This window comes from Cariama cristata, unplaced genomic scaffold (genome assembly GCF_000690535.1).
Source record: "Cariama cristata isolate BGI_N322 unplaced genomic scaffold, ASM69053v1 scaffold160, whole genome shotgun sequence".
In the NCBI taxonomy this organism is placed as follows: domain Eukaryota; kingdom Metazoa; phylum Chordata; class Aves; order Cariamiformes; family Cariamidae; genus Cariama; species Cariama cristata.
In genome coordinates, this window is record NW_009595036.1 from 21286 (window position 1) to 49242 (window position 27957).

Genomic DNA, 27957 nt, shown 5'->3' on the forward strand with positions numbered 1-27957 from the left:
CTGTATTTTTTTTATAATTCAGCACTCTAAAGTTAATGCTAGCTATTTTGAAATTGCTTATAGTGTATGTGTTTGAGAATGGAACATACAAATTTGAGTATACAGTTATATTTATTACAGAGAAAATCTTAAATGAAACATTGTTACGCTTTTTGCAAGAAACAGCAAGCAAGGAGGGTTGAATATTTCCTTGAACATCACTGTAGCCAAAATTAGAACAGGCTTGCATGCACTCTAAGTTAGGCTGGCTACTAAACTGACTTCTGGAAGCCATAAAAATACGGTAACTATATAACAGCTTAGTTCTTTACACCCATTCTCCTTGTTAGTGCCAAGGTATGGTTCCAGTCTTTTTTAAAAAAAAAAAAAAAAAAATCAATCTGTATCTGTGGTGGCTGCATTTCTATGTTTCTCCCTTCTCCTACTTCAGATTTGGCACTAAAATTCTAGAACTGCCTAAAACTGCCTATATAAGAATTTCTTTGCCTTTTTCCTAATTATTTTATCTAGACCTTGAGGGGAGCTGATTCTCACGAGTTTTAATGAGAAAAAAATTGGATTACCTTTGCCAGTTATGAGCTTATCTTGACAATAAAGTATGCTCTCTGTGAAGTTGCTTTTACTGTGGAGCCTGTGCAAAGATGTCTCAAAAGGAAGGCTTACTGGTCATTATACATGCTGGGAAACAGAAACCAGCATCCCCTGAAGCCCAACAATTTCCCTGTGGGTCCCTGGCCAATGTTACCTCAATGACATTCCATGGGGAACCTGGAAGCCTGAGGTGGAAGCGTGGGAGTTCCAAAACTGCTTTCTAGAGCTGCATCTGTTCATCTCATGTGGAAAAGTTGAACTCTTTGTGCAATTACTGCATTTCTATGGAATTTCTGTTTTCAAGCTGGAATTTTGTTACAGGATACTTCTGGACTCTGTGGAGATTGCCTTTTGGAGGTTGTCTTACAAGAGGAGAGGATAAAGAGCACACCCTTCAAGAAAAAAAATGTACTTTTATATAATCTATGAGCCTGCTGATTATGGTGGGGATGCTTTTCCTACCTCTGCTGTGGAGGATAGCCACCTTGGAAGGAAGTGCATTCCCCAAAATTCTACTCCCAATCAAGGCCTTTGAGGCTTACCGTACTAAGGCATGAAGCGGTATTTACCTTGTACATCTGGTGTCATTGTACTTCCACGTTTGAAAGCGAACAACGTGCAAACACTTTGCTCTCTGGAGAACTACACAGAAGATTCTCTTGAGTAGTAAAGCCCTTAATGTGCCCATGTATCAGATGCACAGCTTCACTGTGTTTGCTGGATGTATCCTGAAGTCAAGTCAGTCAGGAGAAACCACGCTAGTGGTACCACAGTGAAAGGGAAAAATGCAATGTCACCTGGTGAGGAAGCTGGGAGATGCATGTAGAGAAGTATAATTTTTTTTAAAAAAAAAGATAGGGACAAGATCAAAAAAACCTCCAAGAACAAGTTTTTTTAAAAATTCCTACCAGGCTGAAAAGCTCGCTAAAACAAAAGTGAAAATATTTTTTAAATATAGAATTTTGCTTAAGTATGTCATTTGGAAAAGACTGAAAAAACTCCACCTGCAACAGGCTGGTTATACTGAGCAGACCTGAAGAACAGAAAGTACACACTTATTTTTTTCCCACTGAAAAGATGAATGCAGAAAGAATCTAGCAAAATGAGCTTTTGTTATTTCCAGGGTTATTTACAAAAGCAACAATAAACAACCCACTGAGCTTCAGTGTTGTATTATTGTATATGGAGACAACCTGTTGAAAGAAAGCATAGCTGTGTACATGGACTTTTTTATTCCACCAAAGTACATTCAACCATGATGCTTACATTTTTCCCTCAAAGATATGACTCTAAAACATTGTTTTGTCAAAAGAAAGAATGCAAACCTGGAAGAAATGATCAGGCTGTTGACCAGGGCTTTCCAACCTTCCATTTTCAAAGAGCACTATTCTGACTCCTTCCTGTCTTTTTGCTATCTGGTGTTGTGAAATAAGCTGTCTATGAATGCAGGAGGTGTTTTTTCTGTCATCTGACATTTTTAGATGCTACGTAAAGAAATTAAAAGCACATCAACATGAAAGGTAAAAATTTATATACAAGCAGGGCTACCTTCCTATTATACTTTTTTTCCCCAATTGTGTTTTCAAAATACATGAGCTTGTTTCAGTGATTCAGCTGCTGCGTGTTGTTAAATGTTGCCTCTTAATATACAGAAATCCAATTACAGTTACAGCACTAGTGAACTTGCCTACCACCTATTACCTCTCTTTCTGAGGTAAAGATAGCCTTGTGGCACAAAGACAACGGTTGAAGCTAACCCTGGCAGCTGTGTCAGTTTGAAAGTTCCTTTGACAAATCTGATTTTTTTATTATATAGCTCTTGCTCGTCTGTTTACTTTTCTTGCTTGCATGTTGGGTAAATGAAATATCTATTTTACATTTTTCTATATTAAAATGCAAATATTTTAATTATATTGTGATATATAATATTCTGCATTACAAAACTGTGTTATAAACTTGACAGAGAATTTGTATGGGTGTGAAAGAGGATGCTGGGAAAAAAAAAAATCACTTCTGTTTAAAAGGAATGAAATCCTTTTAAGCAGTACCCACGCTGGGAACTTTCTAAAGTGTAAAGCTTAGTCTTTGTCAAAAGTTCAGACCACTCTAATAAAAAGATTTTCCAAAACCAGAGGAAATAAATGTTTGGCTTAAATTTCAGGTTTCCTATGTACCAATCCTTGGCTGTTTATTGGGATATTTTCTTTCATGATCTTAGTTATGAAATTATGTTTGTTTTTAAACACAGATCTTACTTAGACTGCTAAATGTATCCTAAAAGTAGTAGCTTGAAAAAACCAAATGTTTAGGCTTCAGTGTTCACAAATAACTATTTTATAAATCTAGTTTGTAACTTTGTAGAATTTATTTGCTCAATTAGTGAACTATTGCTTACTGTGCTCATCTCTAAAGGTGTTCATGAATAATGCTGCTATTATGAAATCTGTTTAGGCTAGTGCATTATACACTGCAGCAGATTTTACAGAATTTTGGACAAGGGCTCTCTCATTTTTGTTTAGTTTCTTCACATTATTTTTTTTAGTACGTCGTTCTCTTTTTTGTTGTTTTGATCTTTTACTTAAGCATTCATGAACTGATTCAGAAAAAGATGAGATTAAAAAAATACTATCTAATCTTCTCATATGCATACCTGGGTTTCAATGTTGTGAAATGGAGCCATAGTGCAAGGAAGTTATAGCGAAGAGTTCTATGACTTGACTGTAGGGTTTACTTCTGTGTATATGAAGTAGAAAATATATTCTCATGGGTTAAAAAAAATACCTCTTAGAGTACCTTAATTAACCTTTTTTGTTTCATGAAACAGAGGAATATTACTTCCCCTTTCTCTTCACACAATTCTCGTTTATCCTGGGTTGACATCCATTTAGTCCTTTTGAATGTCAAAGAAAAATTTCCATAGAACAACCTTACCTGGAGATGGAAATAAATTGTTGTACAAGGGCCACTGAAAGGAGAAAAATTCTGTATCCAGTCATTTGTGTTCTTTAACAATAGACCTTGTCTTCACAAGTGTTTACAATCAAAATAGAATCTTCCCCCCTTTTGGGAGTAGGGCCTTTTAAACTGACATTTATATAATACATTATTGAAAAGAAAATATTTACCCTTCCTGACTTACCATCTGGTGGCCTTTAAATACTAAAAATTAACATAATGAAAAAGAGCGTTAAATTCATGTGAGTTTAAACTATTTAAACATCGTTGCAGTTAGAGTTCAATGGTGGATCGCACTCCCTTTAATATTTTTTTAATTCCACATTTCTTTAATCATACCTGTGATGATGTTGCATTGCAAAATAGTTGCATAAAACTATATGAACATATTTATTGATACATAAATAGATAATGTTTTAAATTCTTAAGTACCATTAATAATACAGTTATTGAAACCTATAAGGATCAAAGGATTTTATATAAGAGGGATTTCACATACAGCTTGGATTATGTTGCTAAATAATAGCACAGTAGTACTTCTTTAGCATTGTAAAATAGCTTAGAGAGGAGTATGATGCCTATAGTTGGTGTAATGCATTGGTAATTAAGAGGGTGTGAGGTTAAGCTTCATTAACTGCTGTGGGATTGTATCTTGGATTTTATTATCCCCTAGAGAACATAAGAAGTGAGAGAGGTCAAACTGCTAGAATCTGTTTTTGCTTCACGCATCTGCCAAAACAAGGCAGGCAAACTAATGTGGCAGCAAACACAGAAAGACCTGGATTGCTAGTAGGTATGGGTTGTGTACCATTTTATTACAAAGATAAAAGATTTATTAATGAAATAAATTATTTCATGCTTGCAATAAAACCTTCATAAGCTTGGATTGTAGGAAACAAAATTATTTTAATTGCATTGTCATTTAGTATTAGCACTTCAGAAAACCATTTTTTCCCCAAACTTAGTTTTTTATTTTAAAACATAGCAACAAGCTTCCTTCTCTCTTTTTTCCTTCCTACTACATCTCACTATAGACACAGACGAATGCCCCAACCAAACCGTGCTTAATAACTTTAGCACTTGTCTGCCTTTTTGTGTATTCATGCTGCATAGCAAAGACTTGTATTTTAGTTGACCCCAAGAAATGCTATATATTTTCTTTTTTTGTTGTTTTAACTAATGCACTGCTACATACTTTGTTTTTTCCTGTACCTTATGAGAGATTTGTCTTTTTTTTAGCCTGGGAGAATGTAACAGTTCTCAGGAGCTGACATGCTGATGCCACAAAATTGTCAGTCCCAAAGGTTTTCAAAGCTATATGATGTGGGAGCTGTGAGATCTTTAAGCAGAAATAAGTTAAATAGAGATATTACAGGCTGATAAATGAACTCTTCTTTTCTTAGTCTTTTCTTTAAATAATACTTTTATTTCCAAATTGTGGGTGAAATTTCGGAAGTAACTTTTGAACATTTTAATAATCTTGTATTCTTCTGAAATTCTGATTTTGATTCTAAGAATATAAATTTATTTAATCCTAAATAGGCTTACAATCCCAAATCCTTTTTTACATTCTGATAATTTCAGCAGAATTTAAGTGCATTTTATGTATGATAGAGAAGTACAGTTCTGAAACAAATAATGATTTAATAAGACTTCTGGAAACTCATGTCTTTATTTTTCAATTTGTAATGAATCTGGGAGAAAGGGAGTTGTGCTGAAGCCCTGCTCTTGAATCTCCCACATGTGGATATTTTGAGGAAAACCCCAGGCTTAGCCATCTTTAAACGTCGTTCATAGAAACCATGCCCTCCACTGCTCTCCATATGTGTTCTGCTGTATAGTTTTCAGTTCAATTTTTGTATAGCTGTGCCAGAAGAAGCCTGTGTTCTGTGGTTAGTTTGGCTGCTGGTCTGCTTTACCCTTTCCATAACTTTTATTTTTCCTTCTGTTTTTAAGAACAATCTGAGAACAGATGAGTGCTTTGTAGTTCTTAGACGGTAATGAAACCTTTCATGACACTGAAGACTTGTGAACTATATATCCAACCAGTCAGCCTTTTTATGTTTGAGAATATACCTGTGTTATGACAACTGGAGACTTTCTCACTTAGGTGCTCTATATCACTCAGGCATGGTCAGGTTTAGAAAGAGCTATGAGCTATTTCCCTGAAACAAAGAATAGCATTTAATTTGCAGTGTCAGGAGAGGGGAAAGTTCTAGTTATCATGAAGATAAAAAGAGGATATGAAGATTAAAAGAAATGTTTGGACCATTTCAATTTCCATTTTCAATATTGCCCATAAAGCAGGTTTATATAAGTGTGTCCTATGTCTGTAATTCTCCCCAGTCCCAAGCCTACTAACCAATTTTAAGCCATCTTCCTTTCCAAATGTGCTTATACAAAGATCTAGTTAAAAGATCTTTGAAAATTATGGACTGGGATCGATGAAGCAGTACATCCTAAGGAAAAAAAACATTAGCGATCACCTGTGTAATCTGTTTAGTCTTTTACCAGGCTAATGAAGGCATGCATGTTGGCTTCTAGTCAATATAGCTATACCTTCAAACATCAACTGCATGTTCTGCCTCTCTTTTGTACAGTTTAGTGTAAATGGGAGGGAAACAAGGGTAAACAGGAGCTGGGATAATGGTGATAAAGTTAGGATACAAATCTGGAGTTAAAACATCTTTATTAGTTCTGTTCATTAATCTTTATCTAAAATGTGTTCAAATTACAGATAGGCCATGAATAGGATTGGAATTTTTTTTCCTGTTTGTGCTTAAGTACAACGTCTTGGAATATATTTAACCAAATTAATATACTAGGTGGAGCTCAAGCAATTGATTTTCAAAATACCAGTTGGCTCCAAAGGCAGAGTACCTTTTCCAGATTGGAGCTGAATTATGTACAAAGCCTACTAGGAGGCCATAAAGTTCACAGCCACCACATGCAAGAATATGATTCAGGATATGTTTGCTTTAGAGCATAGTGTGTGTTGGGATAGAAAATCTGTGAGATCTAGGAGCCCCAGAAATGTCTTAAGTCTCAGTGCATCATGTGAATGTGTTTCTTGCATAGGGACAAGAACATGGTACATCTAAGAAACATATTCTTCAGCTAAGCGTGGTAATTTTTAGGTAAATGCATTTTGGAAAAGCAACTGAGGAAGTAAGAGTTGCTTTTGCTATGAGAGAGTTCTTCAAGTGCTCCTGGTTCTTTCTGCGGGCCGGCAAGGGACAAGACGTCATAAACCAGACCGAAGCTGATGCATATGCTAACTGCCACGGTGCCGAGTCACAAGTTTTCTCATGTTGCTTTGTGTGAATTTAGTCATCTTTAAACAATCATTTTATAATGTTAGAAATTTTTTATTCTGTCAGAATAAAATCTCTTTATTATGTCAGAAGTGAAAAGTAAACTGTGTTGGTAAAAAAGGCTGTTTCAGATGGATACTTAGATAGGTTTTCATCTCTGGCAGCCAAAATCTTTATCAGCTTCAGGTGAAACCATTTTTCCTTGATCTCTTAATCTGCTTCATTCTTAGCAACAGTTAAGGCATAGCAGTGCCTAATTGTGTTGCACTGATAGTCTGTCTCTGATTGTTTCAGACTGAACTTCTTGGGTGTCAACAGCTTGTATTTGTAAAATCTGCCTTCCATATAGTGCTATGCAAGAAGGCCTTGTTCTGTGTTTGACTGCAAGGCAGGAACTTTTATTTCAGTGTTATGTGAGGGTATTGATGTAGCCTGTACTTTATCAGTAATACTTGGAAAACCTCTTGCCCCTTGTTGTCTTCACCTCTGTTCTGTTTTAGTGTAAAGTGTAAAAATATACATTATGTGCGATGATATAAAGGCAAATGTATATAGCTAAATGTCCCTATCTCAAATTTGTCTTTGCCAATTGTTATTTAGTAACAATGAACTGGTAGTACAAGTGACAGACATTTGCAGTGATTCTAGAGGAGAAAAATATTAAATAGCTTTAAGAAAATATTGGTGTGGTTTTTCTCTTTACTTACAGTAAAAGTGAATGGTAAAATAAGCCATTTCCTGGATTTTGGCTTTGCAGGTGATGTGGTAGCTGCCCAGTGATACTACAGCAGGCTGAGGCAGCAACTTGTTATATCATGGCAGGATCTGAAACAGGGGCAAGCTCAGGGAGTTTGGTGAAATGTTCAGGCAGGATTTCATTATCTCTTCCAAACTGTGGCTGGCACTTGTTTTTAGAAAAGCAGAGGTTACCCACCACTATAAAAAGTTGCTGGTAGTACCTGGGAGCCAGTTGGTCTTGGTGAACAAAAGGAAGAGATATCTGGAAATGTTGTTTTGGCCTGCGGAATTATTCCTTTACAGAACTCACTTTTTAAATGAAGGCTGATTTTATTTGGTTTTTTAATTGCTATAATTGAGCAATATTTTGAGATCATCATGTACTAGCAGCTCTTCACTGAAAACGAAAGACCTTTTTACATTAACCAGCTTAAATCTATGAATTAGGAAATTAAGGAATTATTAGGAAATTAAATCTGCATAATATTTTAACTGTTCAGTGATTTGGTTTCAAAATAGCACCTTAATTGGAAAATAAGATTAATTAACTCTTTATTGTAGAGATCCAAGTTATAAAATTAGAAATTCAAAATAATATCTTTCTTTTTTAAAAAAATTCTTCATATAGTGCTCTTAGAAGTAAATGCAAATAATTTGTGTCTGCATATATGTGAAATATATTGACGTGCTTGTCAGCTCATGTTTGTACTTATGCTTTCTCAGAACCTTTCAGTAGAGTGTTCTGTTTTCATTTTCTCCAGTCTGTCAGAAGTCTTTGGTTTGAAAGTTTCCCTGCTTTCTTTCTGGGTAGATATAAGGAAACTTTGACAAAAGTAAATTTCTTTTTTTACTGAAATGTCTGTTATAAATCTGTAAATTTAGTGAAAGCTGTAAACACTAACTTAAAATCATAATCTTCGTGTAGGTTTCCTACCCATAAAGCTTAATTTTTACAACCATAGTACATGAGTTTATTGTATATAAGTGTAAGAAACTTGAAAATTTAACTCTGTTCATAAATATTCTCATGAAGAGCCTTTACCAGGCTTTTGCAGTTCATTTGCAAAAAGAAAGTAAATAAAATAAAATTATTTGCTCAAAGGCATGGCTTGCATCTTCCATTTAGCTGCTGAAACACACAGGTGTGGTCATTCTATTTCTGCAACTTTACTGAAGTAACTGCATAAAAGTTTTCATAACTTCCATTAACTTTCATCTCTGATGGTGTACTGACCAACCACTGAAAGACAGACAGAAACAACTGTCCTGAAACTAGAAACATTTGTTCTCGATTTTGTCAGTAAGTGTAGATGTTAATTTACACTATAGAAACAAAAATAACACGTTGTTCATAAGATTACATATTGAACTATATAGAGGTTTTCTGTCCTGTATTCTTTAATACTGAGTTAGCGTGATGCTAAACCCAAAATGGATTAGTTTAAACTTTTGTCTTCTTTCTATGTGTGTCTGTTTGTACCATGTCTGCCTACTTAAAGCCATGAATGTAATTTAGACGTTTATGGTCAGTATCAGCTCTCTCTGCCTATGTTCAGTTCCATGTATATCCCATAATTCGATGGAGATTCTTCTTCTAAAGTTTTCAAATTTGTTTTTTTATGTCTTCACACGTAATACCTTGTAACAGAGATACTGGCTAGCTCTATATATTTTTAACCCTTGAGACCACATTCAGTTCTCTCTCAAGAATCTTTGCTTAATGAAAACTTAGTTTTCGAATAAGTCTTGATCTATATTAAGCAGATTAAAGAGTTCCTGTCACCTCCAGCTTACACAGATAGGTAATAAAGTTGGGTCAGAAAACTTGGTTGCAGTTTATTCCTCTAGTAGGTGTAGAAGCCAAATGAATACATTCTGAATGCTGTGCTTGATATCCACCCAGTGCTGTTTACTTTTTCAGCAATGCAACAAAGGTAGAAAGCAGAAAATTTGTAATAAAGCATCGTTCCTAATCTAGGTCTAAGTCAAAGCTGCAGTTCTGTCCTCATAGAACAATTAAATCCACCTGTGTACAATGCTTTTTTTAAGCCAGAAATGTTTACATTAGAAACCTATAAAAATTCCAGGATTAAATATTTGCTCCTTCCTTTTACTCCCTCATTTGTTTTCATGAAGTATCCGTCATTAGCAAGTATCATGCCTAATGGTTAGCAGAAGAGAAAATTCAAACCATCCTGTTACAGTTGTTTTCAGCCTGTGTCTGTAGGCTATTGTGGTCTGTTGAATATTTTTGAAAGATTTACAGAAGCTAAGAAAAGAGATCTTATTATAAAATAGGTTAAATTCACTGTGCAGGAAAGTTACCTATTCTCAGAAATAGAATAGTTTAGGAGATGAACCTTTAAAGAAAGATTAAAAAAAAAAAGGAATATGGATGCTGCTCAAGATGTGTTGTTTGTGTAAAATGGAGTATACAATGTGATATTTCCATTCTTCATTCTCATATTTGTATAATTCATTTTTCCCATGATAATAACATTTTTTTCATGCTCAGTATTAGTAGAGACTAGTCTTTCAGAACGGTTATTTTAATCAAGTTTTGTTACAGACTTTACAATTGTTCATTATAATAAGATAACTGTATTAGCTAACTTTGGGGGGCGGGGATAAAAATCTGAACTGCCATTTCTACTCTAGATAGCTGACACTCTTTTGCTCTCCACCTGTAGGAACTTCCAGCACCTTTGCTTGATGGTACCTACAGAAATGAATTGGGAGAAGAAGCAACAGCTGTTAAGTCTGAAGATTTTCAGGATTCTATGAAAATAGCCTGGCGCTACCAAAATTTACCAAAAATGGAGGTAATCAGTATTTCGTAATTTTTTCCTCTTGCAGTCAAAATGGATTTTCAGAACAAATGCTTTTCAGTAGAATCTAGACAACAGAACTGCTAATGGACTGTGTTACAGAATTCTCTCCTGAGAGTAAATTATCATACACCACTGTAATTTTTGATTACTAGAGAGAAAGGAAATTTGAGAGTTTGCAGGAACTGTAAAACTTAATACAGACAATAATAATTTAAAAGTAAAAAACACTAAAGTTCCATGGTATTTTTAAATGAGTATTATTAAATTGAGACAGCTTTTTATGAAAATTTAAATAATTTAGTCACTTACAGACTTTGCCCAATTTTAGTTGTACACAAATTACTTAAGTAGGTTTAATCAACAGTGCTTACTAGATCTCTGTAGTGAAAGCACTGTGTTGAAGCAAGCTGTTGACCTGCTTATCCATGTGCATAACAGCTAAAGTAAGCACTTGAGATTATATCAGCTTCACTGTCACTAGAAACTAATCGCTGTGCAGGGAGAATATAAGAAAGAAGCCGAGTGGTCAGTCTTTCAGAGTTTACGGTTGTTACTGTTTTGTGAATAATATATCTCCCATGGCTGGTGACTTTCTTATTTAATCCAGTGGCACAATCAACCTTTAATAAAATTACAGGATTTTTGACTATCCAGAACGAGAAACTTGTTTTGTTTATACATTTTAGCCTACATTTATAAATTCTGGTTTAGATGTAGTCATAACTGCCTAGTAAGTTCAGTCGTATTCTTAAAAAACATAATTGGAATGTGACAAAATGATCTTACAAGGCTTGGCATGTTTGGTTTTCTGTGAAATTGCACGGACATGGCTATATAGTTGTGTCAGAAAAGACTTATATATGGTGACATGCCAAATCAAACAGCCTCCAGGGTAATCATATAATCTCATCAATTTTATTATTGTGGAGCTTGCTGTGCCACTCTGAACCATCCCCAAAATAATTTCTCTGGTTTAAAATCTAGCAGAATTCCTTATATATTGATACGGAAACAATTGCATGTTGTTAACAAATAGTGGTCTGATGTGCTAACAAAATAGAAAAACGTATAAATAATCCAGTTAGGTGTGCACTCATCTTCTATAACTTCATAGAAGTAATCACTTCTTCCACTAATATAGTATTTCTCTACAATACATAATGTATTTGTCCTCGATTATTGAAATTTGATTATGCAAGATAGAATAAAATGGTCAATCTTTGGTGGGGTGTTTCCCTTGTTCATTGTCACTTTCTGAATTGGATGCTGATTATTCTGAATAGTTGAGGTGCAATATTTTTGGCTATATGTTGAATTTATTTTAAAAATTAAAATTTGCAAATAGAAATCTAATTGTTAAGCTATCTATACTTGAAATTCCTCAGGATATTCTGATTGGTGGAAAAAAGTTTTGAAACTCATATTTTTCAAAATTTTATAATGCAGTTATCATAAAATTTTGGTGCTGCGCTAGATGAATTTGATTGGTGAATATATTCCATTGAGGGAAAAATCTGATATTGCCTTGCAGCACCCTGGTTTAATACAGTTAGTACTCTCTTTTAATTAACAACCTCAGTTGTGATTTATTCTTTAAATTTTCTTTTGATGGAAAAAAATTATGTTGAATAAAATTTCAAGGCATATTTTCCAAAGTGATTGAACTAATAAACTAGTACATTTTCAAAAACTACTATCAAATAGTTTCAAGCATGAAAAAGAGAAAATAGCTTTGCTTTTAACTAGAACTCCAAACATGTTAGCAGAAAAAATTTTCATCCGATATCTGGCTTTACATGAAGTAAGAATGCTGAGTAAAAGCTGTCTTTGTGGTATTATTGATGTTTAATTTAGTTTTTATTTCTACATAGTAAAAGAGATTTTCATTAATACTTCAGATATTCCCTTCCTGCTTATTAGACCTCATATTGACTAGCTAGGTAACTCATTTTTGTTCTTATGCGTGGTATTTATATTAGTATTCTTCATAACCAGCACAGTTTCTCTTTACGTATTGCATATGCATAAACCTCATACACCAGAAAAAGAAGATTTATAGGAAATAACAGGTCGTGCTGTACTTGATGTGCCTTTGCCAGTTTGTTACTTTCATCTATATCAGAGATATACTTAAACTTTTAAGTATATGGATAGCCTGTTTTGCAACGCAAGACAGTGTGGTTTTTTTTCTTTTTTTTTTTTTGAATGAACTGCTTATGTTCTTGGGGCAATATATAAACTGTCACAGCATGAAATCAATTTTCTGCCTTGATTCATCCTAAATCTGAGATTTCTAGCACATTAGTATTGCAATTAGAAACATTAACAGCAGACGGTAGCATAAAAGCATGCTCTGCTCACTGACAATTTAGTGTATTTCTCCTTGTGCAAAACAGGAATCCAGGAAAGAACAGGCTTGAGCCTCCAATCCGCTAATAAATTTATCAGATCAAACTTAAGAGGAATGGAAAGTCTCTGCTTCGCACTCTCCATGGTCATTCTGCTGAGGCAGATTATTCATGCTTACTTGATTCAGGTAGGCTTTTTGCAAGCTTCCCCGCTAAGCCTGGGAACGCAGTACATTGTGGCCTATTCATAGGCTTCTGACATAGACTGAGCTTTTATTGCATGGTGTTTTATTATAGCCAAATCCTAGTCTCCACCCAGTTTGTAGGCACTGTGCTTATTCTTTTGAATCAAGAGAGGTTATCACCTACCTTAATCCATGCAGCAGGGTGGATTAAGGACACCAATGTGCCTCAGGATTCTCAAAGAGGATCCTGGAAACTTCTTGTTTCTTCTTTTTTGCTGTCTTTACTAAACTCTATTGGGCCTCAGTAAGGATTTGCATCTGAAATGGGCAACCTGGAGCTTTTCTCAATGAAGACATCAGATCAAAGTTCAGTTAGTCAAGGCCTTTCTAAAACATTAAGGGGGTTTGGAAGTACACAATAAAAAGATGAGCTGTGGCAGAGATTGCAGTAAAAACATTCTGATCTGTAATCCGGATAAAGAATAGATTATAGGCCAAAGAACAACTCCTGTTTAAATTGCTTTCAGAATCCTCGTTTTAAATAAAGTTACATTTTACATTAAAAATATTTAGATTTTGATCGATTGTTGTGTTTTGTTGGACTTCCTTCTTTAAAAATCGGATGCTGATAAATAAGTTGGAACACTGACTTAGAGAATGTGATTTTCTGTCTTTTTTTGAGTAAAACTGATCAGCGTCTTATGACTAGATATACATGAGCAATTTTGTGGTTTTTTTAATGAAAAACTAATTCTTTGTTTTAATGAAAAGTTTGGGTTTAGTTTGGTTATTCTATTGTTTTTGTCAGAAAGATATTGTATTACTGTTACTATTTATATTCTCTGATAACTGACCAGGCCTAACATCCATTAATGAAATAATTTCAAAGTATTTACTCTGAATTACATTATTCTAATTAATCTTAACAGTTTAATATATTTTTGGTAAGCTGAAGCATGAAATAAAGTTGTGGAAATACGTAGCATGATTGATTTCAGAAAGCTGACTATAAATACATGGCCATGTCAGGCATGTGTTCCGTCTTTCTACTATTACAGTACTTACTTTATTAGCAAGACCAAGGTTTAGAAAACCACAAACTTTCTGTAATAATTGGAGTTGGAACTAGATCATCTGTTGCTCAACATACAAAAAAATACTGGGATCCCATTATTGTAATAATTCAGTATACCTATGGTCATTCCTGTATATAGCAAGAATAGCAGATGTTGAAATTGGAGCAGAAGTTGTTGCAAAGAATTTTCATTGCATACACACACAACCCTGCTCAATTTTCAGATAGTGGATAAAATTTATATAATGGCCTGCTTAAAAGAAAAGTCCTTTTATAGAATGTTCTAAGTTGTTACAGAACCTACTAAGAAACTTCTGAAATTATTTCTGATCACTTTTCAAAAGTAATTCCATGCTTTTAAGTACAAACAAAATAGTATTTCGTCTTACCTACCAATCCAAACTTCTCTTCAGAATGACCTTTAAAAGACATTCTGTTCTGCAGTCTGAATATGTCTTCAGCATCTCTCTGGCTTTCAGCTCTTACCTTTTCTCTCTCACCTGTTCTCTTTCACAACCATTAAGATGTTTCGGTTTATTTTAATACTTTATCCTTTAATATGTGAGGTGGCTTTTATGAAGGATTCAGCTTAGCAGTAAGTCTTGGAGTTGGGAGACAGAAAAATTACTTTAAAATATTTTTACACATTCCTGCATTGTACAACGCATACTTCAGATGCAGTCCAGGCTTAGGGTAGTTGTCCTCAAAATAAACTAATAGATGATCTTTCATTTGACCCGCAAAGCTGCCGTTAAAAGTCTAGGATCCTGCACCTTTCTCAGTTCAGGTGTCTTACCAGCTAGAAATATTGTGGGTTTGAGTGTTACTTGTGTTACAAAACTTGTTTGGTTATTCTAAATGACCTTTCTTTTTCCTCAAAAGAGTTAGAATAGTTGATGAGAGAGAATCTGATCAGGAGCACAGTGGTGTTTGTGCCATAACATAAAGCTCAATTTTAATACTGCTCTGTAATCTGTTATTCCTTTACAGTGTGTACATTTAAAAGTACTATATAGTGGTTTACATTTGTGCCAAGTGGTTTTCTTCCATGGAAGAAACTAACATGCCTCTGAGGTTTACTGTGCTTGACTGTTGTTTCCAGGATAGCTTTTTTTTTCAAATGGGAAGGGCAGAAAAGATGAAAAAAATTGATTCTTTCATGAAGAGCAAAACTCTTCAATTCCTGTAGCAGACAGACACTACATACTTGAATATTGCCTTTTATAACAATCTAGGGGTTTTTTAACATTACATGTGTAATTCAAATGATTGCAGGTTGCATTCTGAACTCCATTAACATGGAACAAAAACATGCATTCCTTTCCTCTGTTTATTTATTAGCAAAACATGTTCAAAATCTGTAATTCCTGCCATGGTGTATGTTAAATTTGGGGGTTTTATGATGTTTTATATACCCCAAATTAGGAATTGATAAAAATGTATCTTGTTTATAGTAAACTGTGGTTATTGTGTGTAATGTCTGTGTAATGCCCAACCTACTATTTATTAAAATTCAAGAAATTAAAAGTAGGTTTTAACTATTTCCTCTTTTTTACAATTTTCTATTAAAATCAGTTATATGAAGATGCAAAGCTATTTTTTCTTACTGATCACAAATAAAGTGAAACATTTTCAAAGTCAACTGAAAATGTTTCTATAATGCCATATAATTCCCAGATACTGAAAAATCAGGTGGAACACATCACAGTCTGCACATTTCATATATCTGGCCTTTTCAAGTTTGTGATCATATGTCTAGAACATGTGCAAAACCACATTCTTTTAAGTATCTGACTGCACTTTGGTGATACAACTTGGGACAGTGAGGTTGAATTCTGTGTGAAAAATTCACATTCTAGAATGTCAACAGGGGAACCAAAACTTAGTAGTAAATACTATAATGTTGTTCTACTTGAAACTTAAGCTGAATGGGAAAAAAACCAGAGGTTTCTTTCAAGTGTATTGCTAGTTAATTATTTTCTTTTGACAGATAATAATTTAATAGATTATTGTAATCAGTATTGTTGTTTCCACAGGCCAGCCCAACGACATCTACAAAATTTGGCCATTATTATGATGTTTCTAAAACAATGTCTCCAGAACTGTTTCAGTCCATTAAATGGCACAGTTTTTACCTTCCTGAAGAATTGTCTTTACAGCCTAAAATGAAAACATGGTAAGTTGTAATACCACCTGCTTCTGTTGTGTGTTCAAATCTTGTCTGCGTATTAGTAGTAAAGGATATTTTTGCATCTACACTTGCTGTGAAAAATCTTGTAGCCACACATGGCTCACAGGCAGTTCAGCTGTGGTTCTCATGTCGGTGCTACATGCCATGACTGGCAGCAAAGCTGCTGTGGCACATAGACAGCTCGGTATACTGACTCCTCAGCTGTAGGAGGAAGCAAGTTGGCAAGGGCAATTAAGGCAGACATTACTAGGACAGCCTAGGACACAGCTGCATATTCAGTCTAGCCCTACTGACAGCTGAGTGTGGGGACTGGGGAAAACTATTACTGTCCGTGAACTAGTCCCTGAGCACCATGCCCCATCAGCTTTGGGAGATGTGTGTGTCAGGTGGCTATCAGTCTTAGGAAGATATCCATACAGTTTTTAGGGCGAAGAAGACAGGCCATCCTTGACCTACATAGCTTAGAATGCTATGTCAGATTAGTTTATTATGTGACTTTTACTTCTTACATCCTACAGCTTCACCTAAGGAAAATGCAAAATAGTGTGAATAGAATTACAATCACTAATTATGTCTTGCACAACACCCCTAATTCCAGAGAAAATCATAAAGTCTTCTCTGAATGAGTAACTTATTATAGTTTATGTCTATCAGTAATGAATTAAGGAAGACCAAGAGAAAATGAGTGACAGTAGCAAAGAGTCATATTAGCCTGTAGCACACACGTCCATTGTATCTTCCTTGGAGACATTTCAAGTCAAGTCAAACATCAAATATGGGCTAGCAATCTCTTTGTTCAGCCTCGTCACTTAATTTCTATAATACCTAATTTTATAGATCCCAGTGTATAAGGCGAACTCCTGGAAGTAGTAGTACAGTATGCTTTATTGTGATCGATTTTCATTACAGTACACTCAAATACAAAAAGTGAGATTTATGAAAGAAGCGCACTATGAAGCACTTTTCTTAGAGCTGTGGAAAAGCAAAAGCTAAGTCTCTTTGTAATTTGTGTGTTACATGATGAAATGTCACTGGTTTATAAAGGAGATTCTTGCAATGTTGTAAAAAAAAAACTTTCAGGAGAAAGCAGAAAACTTATATTTTATTCTTGCTATAGTAAATATTTGAACCAATTTTATTTATATATTATGTACAATTTATTTTTTTTTTTAGTAGCAGGGCCATAGAGGATAGACACAAGAGTATCTGACAGATAGGTTGCAAGTGCTTGTATTATTACGGAGCAATTTAACTCCCTTTCTATCTTTTCTCTAGCTAACTAGAATGTCACATGACACTGGGTTTAATTCCACTAACTATATGGCTGTCAAGTATTTGTACATTTTACATTAAAATCAAATGAATTCATATGTATAGTATAGGAAATGGACTTTAACTTGTATGCATTTGATTTTTTAAGCCTTGCTTAACTGGTATTTTCCTTGTGTGCTATCCTGATAAAAGTTCATTGTTCTTACCATATGAATTCTATTCTTATTTTTAGTTTTACTCTAACAGAAAGATTAGTTTTAGTTAATTTGCTTGGCAAATTGGTACAGCAGAGAGTGATGAAGTGAGGAACATGATCAAATAAAGATGGATTTTAGAGGGCTTATCTCCTTTTCATCTCCCTGCACCCGCAACATGGGTCTCTGTCAAGAAACCTCTCCTGAGGAAATGAAAGAATTGTATTGTTGGGAGTAAAGGCAGATACCAAAGTAACAGACAACCACCATTCTAAACATCGTTTTCTTAGACCACAATGCAATGTGATAAGGGACGGGGAGGAATAAAGAACACATTGGGAATAGTGAACTCTCAGACAGAAATCTGTTGGGAATGTGAAAAAGAAATGTGTACATCTCTTTCTTCATTTGCATTAGATCATGTGTCTTCTAACTTTGATTATTGTCATCCTGACCACAAACACCACTGCTTTTGGATTCCCTTTATTAAAAAAGTTGCACTAGGTGAAGGTTAAGACAAGGTGGCAAGAAGAATTTTTCAGAATTACAACCTCTAACATAAAGCTTATTTCTCCATAGAGAAATGAAAGATTCAAGCTTCCCATAGTTACAGTCGTTCAATTTCAACACACATTTGAAAAATAAACTGAATTAGAATTTCAGCTTCTGTTCATCAGTGTTGTATAACTGGAGTTCTTAAAAAATGATGGAAGCAGAGAAAAGCTGCTTCTCCCATTATCCCGATCCCTAAATTGATGTGCACCTAGCAAATCAGCAAATAAAAAAAAATTTAAAAAAATCAGCAAATCAGACTACCCAATTTACATAAGGAAAGACCAGCTTAGAAAATACATAAATGTTTTCAAGCTGGAACCTAATGAAGTTCATCAATAAAATGTAAAGAATTCTCAAAGTTTCACAGTCAAAAAGGACAAAGCAATGCCTGTCTTTAACAAGAGGAGAAGGTGAAGACATCTGTGGGATAACATCAGTGCTCAAAAAAATACCCCCCCCCCAAAAAAAAAAAATTATTTTTAAGCTTCTAGGTAGTATCACCTAGTATGTTTTTCCTTTGTTTGCTTATGGGTATTCAACTGGAATAGAGTCAAAAGGCTTTAAAATAAAACAAGATATTCTCCATTGATAAAGTCTGTTATCATGTCAAAGGAGGAACATAGACTGGTTTGACAGTTTTCTTTTTGTCATGTTGATTGTTAAATCCTTATCTTCTAAATAAACTGTCAATGAGTCACAGTTGAACCTGTGTGAAGTACCAGGCTTTATCACAGTGTTTGGTTTGGTAATAATCTAGTACTAATTTGGCTTGATACGTATCCTGAGCAAGGGGTATCTTTATTGCAGTCATAATGTCAAATTTGGAAAAGAGTGGAAAGAACAATTGCATGCATATTAGATAAGAGAATTGGAATTCAAGAAGATTTAGGTCAGTGATCTGGAATAAACTGTATGGAATTCAGTGAAGACATGCCAAATATCATACTAGTGGGAATAATTAATTGAACAAATAAAATAGGGTAGCAGGTTTCCAGAAGAAGATCTGGGGTTATAAAGTATCTTGAACATAAAATATGTTAGCAGTATTGTGTGATTAATGCTACCGAAAAACGTAATTTAAAAAGCATGGAGGTGATAAACTGGAATTTAGTGCAGAAGACATGCAAAGTACTTCTGTTCTGCTCAGCCATAACAAGGCTGTCCAGCTTTTGATAGCATCCTTCAGGAAAACTCTGGATCAGTTGGAGAAGGTTATGAGGATGGGATGTACAACCTGTGATGGAAGAATGGAAGTTCTTAGAAAAACCTAAGCAGAGTCTTGAAGCATGTTAAAAACTGACATACAGAGGGTAGTAGCTGTTGTCTGCTGAAGGTAGGACAAGCAGTAATGGCTACAGTAAACTGTAATGGTAGAAATACAGGCTGAAAATAAGGAGATATTTTTCTAATAATTAGCATGAGAAGTTGCCTTGCAGATGCAGGTTGGGAGTATTGTAGAATCTATATCACTGAAAATTTCTAAGGACAGGTTAGGTAAATATCTGTGAGACCTGGTGAGGTCCTTTTCATCCCTATCTTCTGTGATTCTTTAATACATGTTAGTCACAGTGTATTAAATCCAATGCTAAGTATGAATGTTACCAGTTATTTCACTGCTCTCAAAATTTTAATGCTTTTACAGAAACCTAACAGGTTTGTACTGTATATTTAACAAATATTGTGATGAAATTCTGAAGGAAGCATTTCTTTCTCAAGGAACGAAAACAAGCTCACAATCCTGTCAGGATCATTTCATTAAAGAAAGCTTATAAAAGGGAGAGGGGAAGGATATTATTTTGTTGGCATTACTGTTTGGAAAATCAATGCAATGCTTTTGGATTCTAAAGCTAACTTCAATATATCATAGAATAGTAAAAATTTCTGTTCTCTAGATTAACTAGACAATGATTTGAAAGAAAGTAATAGATAGTCACAGTTAACCCTTCCAATGGAAGTCAACAATTTGTATTAGACCGCATCTTTCATTGCCTGAAAGTCCCACTGAGAGCTTGAGCTAACCTCTTTTACTCTGCGTTACACTGAGCTACAAGCATGGACATGGCTAGTTAGCATGTCTTTATTTAGAGGGTATAATTTCTTAAACATAAGGTTCTCAGACTCTGGTCTTAGATGCATAGCCAAAAAAACACCTGGTCACATAATGCTAATTACCTATATAGCATTACAAAATCCCTGTAGTCTATTAGGCTGACAGTACCTCGAAAAAAGTGCTGATAGACTGGAAAGAACTAAGAAGTTACAAAAATTACTTGAAATTCAGAAAATCTCTAAAAATGTGATTTTTTTTTCAATTTAATTTATCAAAAGAAGATTGACAGAAGCTATGTTAACACTGAAAGCTGACAAATCCTTCAAAAATAAGGAGGCATTTTTAAGAAAAGGAATAGTTCATTATTGAAATAATTTACATTAATAGGCTATGTATTATGGGGTGTTTGCGAAAGATTTCATTACTTTCTAAAGGGTATACTTTGCAAGATGTGTATCACTAAAGACATTTCTGAATGAAATTTTCTCTTAAATTGTGTAGGAGAGCAGACCAAAATCAGTGGTATGGGGTTTTGGTTTTTTTAAATCTAAGAATGTTTTGCTTTTGTGACTAATACAGAGGTTGAGGACAAGATGGGAACTGATAGTTTTACATAGTATGTAATTTTCTGTATGTAAATGGTATTGTTGTTGATGGATAATACCTCTTTATAGTATCAGAAGTTGCAAAAAATTAGGAAGGGGGGGGGAAGGAAAAACTTCTCAAAATGTTTCCACATTATTTTAGCTAGCATAATGCTTTCTAAATACTTGTAATGTAGCAGAGCACAGCATGGTTTAAGTTCAGGCTGAAATAGATTGTTATAGTCCCATAACTACAGCCATTGAAGAGGGACCTTAAATTAAGTAGTCATCATGGAAAGCGTACCTAACCCAACATACACATTCCACATTGAAATCATAAGCTATATGTTCTGCAATGACAAGCTAGTAATTGTAAAGAAAGATTTTAGAAGCTCAGTATATTTTTTTTTATTGCACTTTTTTAATTAAATTATCACATTTACTGATGTGAGCAAGGCATTCTCTAAGTGGTGTCTTTTTTGGGTGAGGTTTTTTTCTGTTTTCCTGGTAGACACCTGCTACTTTTACATGTAATTAATGTTACTCAAAGAATGTACTTAATCTGTAACTTGTTAGGTGCACCTAGAATTCACCTTGTTGACCAGCCTTACTTTTCCCTTTCACTTAGAGGGTGACTAGCTTTGAAGGCCTTAGGTTTCATTTTTCCTCCTTGAATTTTGGAACAATTTGGGAAGGGGTGGGGAACAAGAAGAACAATCCTTTGCTCTCATTTCCTTTCACCGTGCAAGGATGTAACAACAAAGAACAGATTATGCAGTTAAAGCAGAAAATATACAAGAAAAGTAGTCTACCACATTTTCGTGTACAGCTTATACTCTTCTGACAGACACAGTGAGTATAGTGAACATATATTTTACAATCCTGGAAAAACAGTGCTGCATCTTTTAATAAGCAAGGTCCTTTGTCGCAGTGTTTTGTGTCAGAAGAACCATGTATTTGTAAAAAGGACCAAATCATCTTTGTGCTTCTAATTCTCTAGCATGACATTAAGAAAGCTATTTTATTTAAACTATTCTTCAGTGAGTGAACTATCTCTGTAACTGTAGCTATTGTCTATTGCAAGATAATTACAGTGCTTTCCTTGCAGGATCAGAGATGTAGAGGCTTCGTTTGGGCCAGAAACTCTTGACCCTTTTTAGAAATCATGCGTATCTATACACATGTCCCTCTCTTCCTATCCACACAAGCACTTGACTTCTTTATGGACTTGCAAAGAAAGAAGATTCTTTGACTGATTAGACAGGAACTAAGATATTGACTGGCCTTTTACTTTGCAATAAAAGTTCACATTTGGAGGTTATATAAATCATTTGATCACCTTAAAGTTAGGATCAATCTTTCTTTTCTTTCCTGTGTTTTTGCATGCGTGTGTGTGTATCTGCTTTTTGACGGAGGGAGATGAGGAATACGGTGTTTGCTCTCCTTTCTGTAATTCTGGTACCTGATGGCTAAATTAGATTAAAGGGTTCGCTTTTGGATAATCACTCAAGACGGATAGAAGTTCATTGTTCCATGATAAACATTAATTGAAAACAGATTGGGAAGTCTGTTCTCCTAAAGGAAGTAGTAAATGGGACTTGGTGTTTGGTGCCAAAAGAAGGCATAAACCTTAGCTTCCTTATCTCATTATTTTTTATGTTAGGGAAAGGCCCTGATACTCAGACCAGGTTAACGGAGTTGTGTGGCTGACAGCAACTGTTTTCTAGTAGTTGTTGCTAGGATATTCTGATGTCCTTTTTGTTACATTGCTAAAGCTGTTACTTTACAGGAAGGCCGAAATATTCTCTCTGCATCGCAGAAAAGGCTTAGTTTCTACCTCTCTCTTTCTATCCTCATTGTTCAGTTCAATTACCAAAAGAGAAAGTTTGATAATCAAGGAAACTAAAATAATTAAGCTGTAGTTTTTCAATAATACTGGTAAATTTTACCTTAAGAATGTATGTGCTTTTGAAAAAGAATAGATTTATCTAGAGTCTAGATTTACCGATAAATTTAGATAAAACAGGTTTAACTGTCTTGCCTAATGGGGTCTCCTTATACATAATAAGGCTATTTGTCATACCCGTGATAACCTAACCTTTGTTAACTGCTTAGAAACTATCAACAGAGAAGTCAGAGGCTCTGTTGTAACCAGGATACCTTCTTGCCAGCTCCTGCTTTGTCCATTACTAAATTGCTAAACAAAAAGAAGAGTAAAGAAGGAATTGTTTAAACTCATTATCAGAATTAAACGGTGTTTAGTAACAAAGCCAAAAAAAGACTAGAAATTAGAAAATAAGAAATATCTTGTTTCCTTCCTTAAATATTATGACAAATATTGCCAGAAGGGTAATGCAACTTGTTTTTATAAATAGTGTTTCCACAATATTTTTCATGTCCTTATTTACAGTATGGTTCAAATTAAAGTAAACCATTAATATTTTAGCAAGAAGCAGAAGAGCACCTATTCTTACATTAAAAAAAAAAATCTACATGCATTGCATTCTTTAATTCTTTCTTTGCTGCAAATCTTTTTCTGGTGGATTAACTGAAGATCTCTTTATTTATGTATGTATTTATTTAAATTTTGGGACCCTTTAATTCTGCTAATACTTTAGGTATTTTATTCTTTCATCCACTAACTTAAAAGCAAGTTAGTGACAAATCAGGAATTGACAAGTATTGTGATTACAGTATATTCTCTGGCATCCCTACAGATAGCATGGTAATACTGATAAGTAAAATAAGTGATAGATACACAAACTTAAAAATGCTAGTTTGTGGTAACAAAGGCCACAGTCTTCGTATTACACATACTGCGTTCCTATCTGTGGCTGCAAGATAGTTGCATCTCCTTCCTGAGTTTTTCTTTTCCAAAAGGATAAAGGAATATCCAAAAGGTTATACGAATGGTTCTGGTTATTGCGAAGTGCTTCAGATTCTCTCCAGCTCTGGCAAAACTGGGAAGAAATCGCAACACTGTGTAAGCAAGGAAGATTGTGTGTGTTGTGATAATGTGAAGACATGGAGAGAGAAGACACTTTGGCTAGCGTGGAGGCTAAAGCCCTCTTCACCTCTACCTACCTTGTAAACTGAGACCTGCAAGAGAGTATAGGTATAACACTTAGCAGCCATTCCTTTTGCAGCTAAACACTAGGAAAATTTACTCTTCTGTTTGAGATGTGCTTTTTGGTATAGTAAAGCAGACTTTGCACGTTAAATGTCATGTTGAGATTATATATTGCCAGTTATTTTCAGTTGTGAATTTCATAGAGAGTGTTAAATTATTAAGGTACATCAGTTTAACCAGTAGCCTTCTAGGGTACTAAATCTGAAAACAAATAAACAAGAGTTTAATTTGGAAACTCTCCCTTTTATTTATATCTGAGAAGGGTTGTCTTTCAATGTTTTCTGACATTGAGTATTTCAAAACTCAAAATTATTATGACTATATGACTTTTTTGACTGGAGATGTTTATAACTTATACCATTGCGGGGGTTGGGTTTGGGTTGATACTGTTTTCTTAAAGGAAAAGTAGAATTCTGAGTTAAAGCAATGGTGTAAAAAGACCGGTGTTTGCAACTCTTAAATGCTTCTCAGAAAAGTTGTCTTCTCTCCTGTGCAAAAGTATGAAAGCAAGTTTACTTGATTTTGTTTAGGTATTCATTAGTATGAATACCTAAAATACAAAATACATTTGGATGGCCTTTTTGACTCTTATAGAAGTAATGGGAATAGTTTAATTAATGTTTGGAGGTGATCTTTCGAGGTCCCTTCCAACCTGGACTGTTATCAGACCAGAAGTATAAACTGGTTGGAGCAAGTAAGAATATTTTTAGAGACAAAATTTTCAGAATAACCTGTCATTTCCCAAGAAGTACAGAAGAATGTTTCAGTCCACAACCCTTGATGGTAATTAGCGAGACTAGAAGGACATGCCAAAGCTAGAAAAGATAGAAGGTCTAAAACTCTCAGCTGCAGTGAGGAACCTACATTAAGTCCAGACACACAAGCCAGTATGCTGTATGGGATTTAAGAAAACGGTATGTCTCTTCTTAAAAGTGAACAACTGGCTTGCCTTTTTAAAGTAAGGATTAGGACTTTCTGTCCTTTGTATGTATTAGTCTGTGGACTGGAGAGCATGACTGGGATGGATATCTGAAGAAGTGCTTTGTACATGCAGGAACTGGACCTTCTAAGACTTTTGACGAGATGATTTGCTGAACTTTCATTTGGTTTTAAGTCTGCTTAAATCCATTTTTAGCCAATGGTTTGCTTTTTTATATATATATGCGTGTGTATATTCTAAATAATACATAAAATAAATTCTGCCTCACAGTTCTTCTGTCATGCAAAAAAGCAGTAATAACACCTGTAGTGTATGAATACAAAATGGAACCGTAGCGCAGCAGAATGTATCTTATACTCTGGTGCAGTATCAGAAAAAAATAATTTAAAAAAAAATTTAACTACATGAACTTTTTAAATGTGAAAATGTTTCTTTCATTTTTTGTTGGATTTGATTGTTGTGACCGTTGTATGTATCAAAGTTTTCAGTAATAGAAAGTCAACTGTATTCATCAGGGCATTGATAGGTATACCTGGAATAACAATTGGGTAGATCTTTGTCAGTTGTAGAAGATTAGTACTGTGCTGTAATGGTTTCAACTTTAAGTTGATACACTGAATCATTAATCTTCTAGATGTAAGTGAGCCTGACATAATTAAGTTATCTTAATCCCTAGAGATTTTAGCCTTCACTAATGTCTGAGCACTGAACTAGTTAACATGAAGCAATCACAACTGCCTATAATGTCAACTTTATTCAAAGAGGTTTGGGTTTTTTCTCCTATGACACCTTTTTCTGTATGTCACTTTCGGACTGAAAGCTGCGTCTGCTTATACTTATTTTTAATACAGCTGTTAGAGTTATATAGGAAAGTATTAAAATGTGTAACAAACTATTTCTTCTTACCAACAGTAATATGAACAGTGCTTATGCAAGGCTGCTTCAGTCCATTCAGAGGATCATTTACCAGGAAGGGTTTGATGGCTGTGATCCCCAGGTACTGAAGACCCTCGTACTCTTCTATAATCCTGTAACTAACGTTGTTTTCTGGATTTTCAAGGGTGGCACAGGAAGGTCTTGGACAAAGTAACAAGGAACAAGCTGTTTCTAAGCATTGCTAAAGTAAACAAGCAGAGTAAATAGAGAGTGTGGTTCATATTTTAATGTCCATTTGGAGTTTTTACCTGTTACAGATATGCAGACCACGGGAGAAAAAACTGTAAACTAACATTAGTAAAATGCATATTCTGTGCAATTAGGTAATAAATGGATTGCCAAATATAATGTAATTAAGGAGAACACATTTTCCCATACATTGCTTTCCAAACGGTTGCTTTAGCAGTAATGTGTTCAAGACTCTTAGGACTGAATATTTAATCTTAAACTTTCAGATTGTTTCAATGTTGTTTTAACTGGAGTGGAGTGAATTTTTTAATGAATTAAATGGTGTGCATTTTTATGTGGCGAGCATTGAAACACAAGTAAAGAAATAAGAATGCTTTTTCAACTTACAAATCAAAACAGCTTACCAGACTTTTGAAGATCTCTGTACTCTTCACAGATCATACTGTGGGTAATCAAAAACACTTTAAGCATAACAACATAGACTGAAAACCCTTTTCTAATTTGAGCAGTGCCCTATCTATTATTCTTTGTCATATTCAGTAATACATGAGTCCTTTGGAGTTGATAGAGGTAAAAATATAAATTGATGCTTAATTGATAGGTAATTATCTTTATTGTTGTACAATACAAATGTTACTACAGTAGAAGTTAATTAGTGTAGATGCTGGAGAGCCTCAAAGAATATAAGATAAGACTCTGTACTGTTACCAGTTGAATATCTTAGAAATCATTTTTGCGGGGAAGATAAGGTTGGAATGGATGTTTTCGTGTCTGACAGTATGTTATAGAAACGTTACCTGCACAGAACACTTGTGTGTAAATTTAGGTTATTATGCTCAGTGTTTAGTCTCTGCTGAGATTTATGGGAGAGCTTGCCTTCCCTTTGGTGGCAGTGCCAGTCTGGAGAAGTAAATTGGTCCCTGACAGGCACGTCTCCCCACTCGCTGTGGTAGCCATGGCAACAGGCATGTCATCCTGCCGTATGGCACCCTGCACAGAGATGCTCCTCCCGCATGGTGACAGGTCCTATGGAAGCCCGAGAGCTTGCCGGCTGCAAAGAGCAACATTGAGTGAAACAAACACCCTGCCAACCTTCAGCCAGCAAACAACCTCCTACTGAAGAGATTAGACTGGTCTTTCTTATTTTTCTTTGTATATTCCTGAATATTTTTTTTTTACATGTAAAAGAAAATGGAGGTTGGTTAGAGCCAATATTTTGGGGGTTTTTGCTTGCAAGCAGGGAAGAATTAAACATCATGGATATTTTCTGTACTTGTTGTTCGTTGTTTCAAAACGTCTTACTAGTGTTAATAAAACAAAACCAGAGGTTTAACTCAGATGAATTTAAAAGTACATGTTTGCTAAATGGCGTATATAAGTTTCTGAGGTGAAGCTTTAAAAGTTAGAAAAAGAGTCCTTTTTCAGGCCAGTTTATCCATCTGGAAAGCCATTACCGCTTGCATAGTTGTTTCTGTTTCAAGGGAGATAATACATATGATTTCCTGGAGTGGTTTCTGTTACTTTCTTCCTCGTTTCCCCATGCATCATCTTTCTTTGTACACTAAAATTTTATACATTTAGAAACAGTGTATAATATACACTTCTTAAAAAATGCATCCAGAGTTGAATGTAGTTATGGCCCAGAACACACTTTGGATCTTTTTATCTTCCAAATTTGCGAAGAATTCACCTCTCTGCTACTCCTTATCCCCTCCTATTTACTGAGCCTTCAGACGTACTTTTTAAGTGGCCAGATATGAAGATTGTAGAGACCAGCCTGTATTCTTCTGGACCTGTGTCCTTTCCTGTATATAATAATAATAATACAGGCTTCTGAGAAATTAGTGCATATATGCTGTTCATTCCCCCCCCCCCCCCC

The 27957-nt window shown here is 34.8% G+C and overlaps 1 protein-coding gene across 1 annotated transcript in view; it reads left to right on the forward strand.

Annotated features, from left to right (window-relative positions):
- The window catches only part of ELP4 (elongator acetyltransferase complex subunit 4), a gene marked incomplete at its 3' end in the record, with an annotated part of 61452 nt that overhangs the window by 12737 nt on the left and 20758 nt on the right, over positions 1 to 27957 (forward strand). Inside the window, exons 4-6 of the mRNA XM_009700111.1 lie at positions 10289 to 10420; positions 16074 to 16213; positions 25866 to 25950. Coding sequence (XP_009698413.1) covers positions 10289 to 10420; positions 16074 to 16213; positions 25866 to 25950 — 357 coding nt within the window. The remainder of the gene's footprint in view (positions 1 to 10288; positions 10421 to 16073; positions 16214 to 25865; positions 25951 to 27957) is intronic.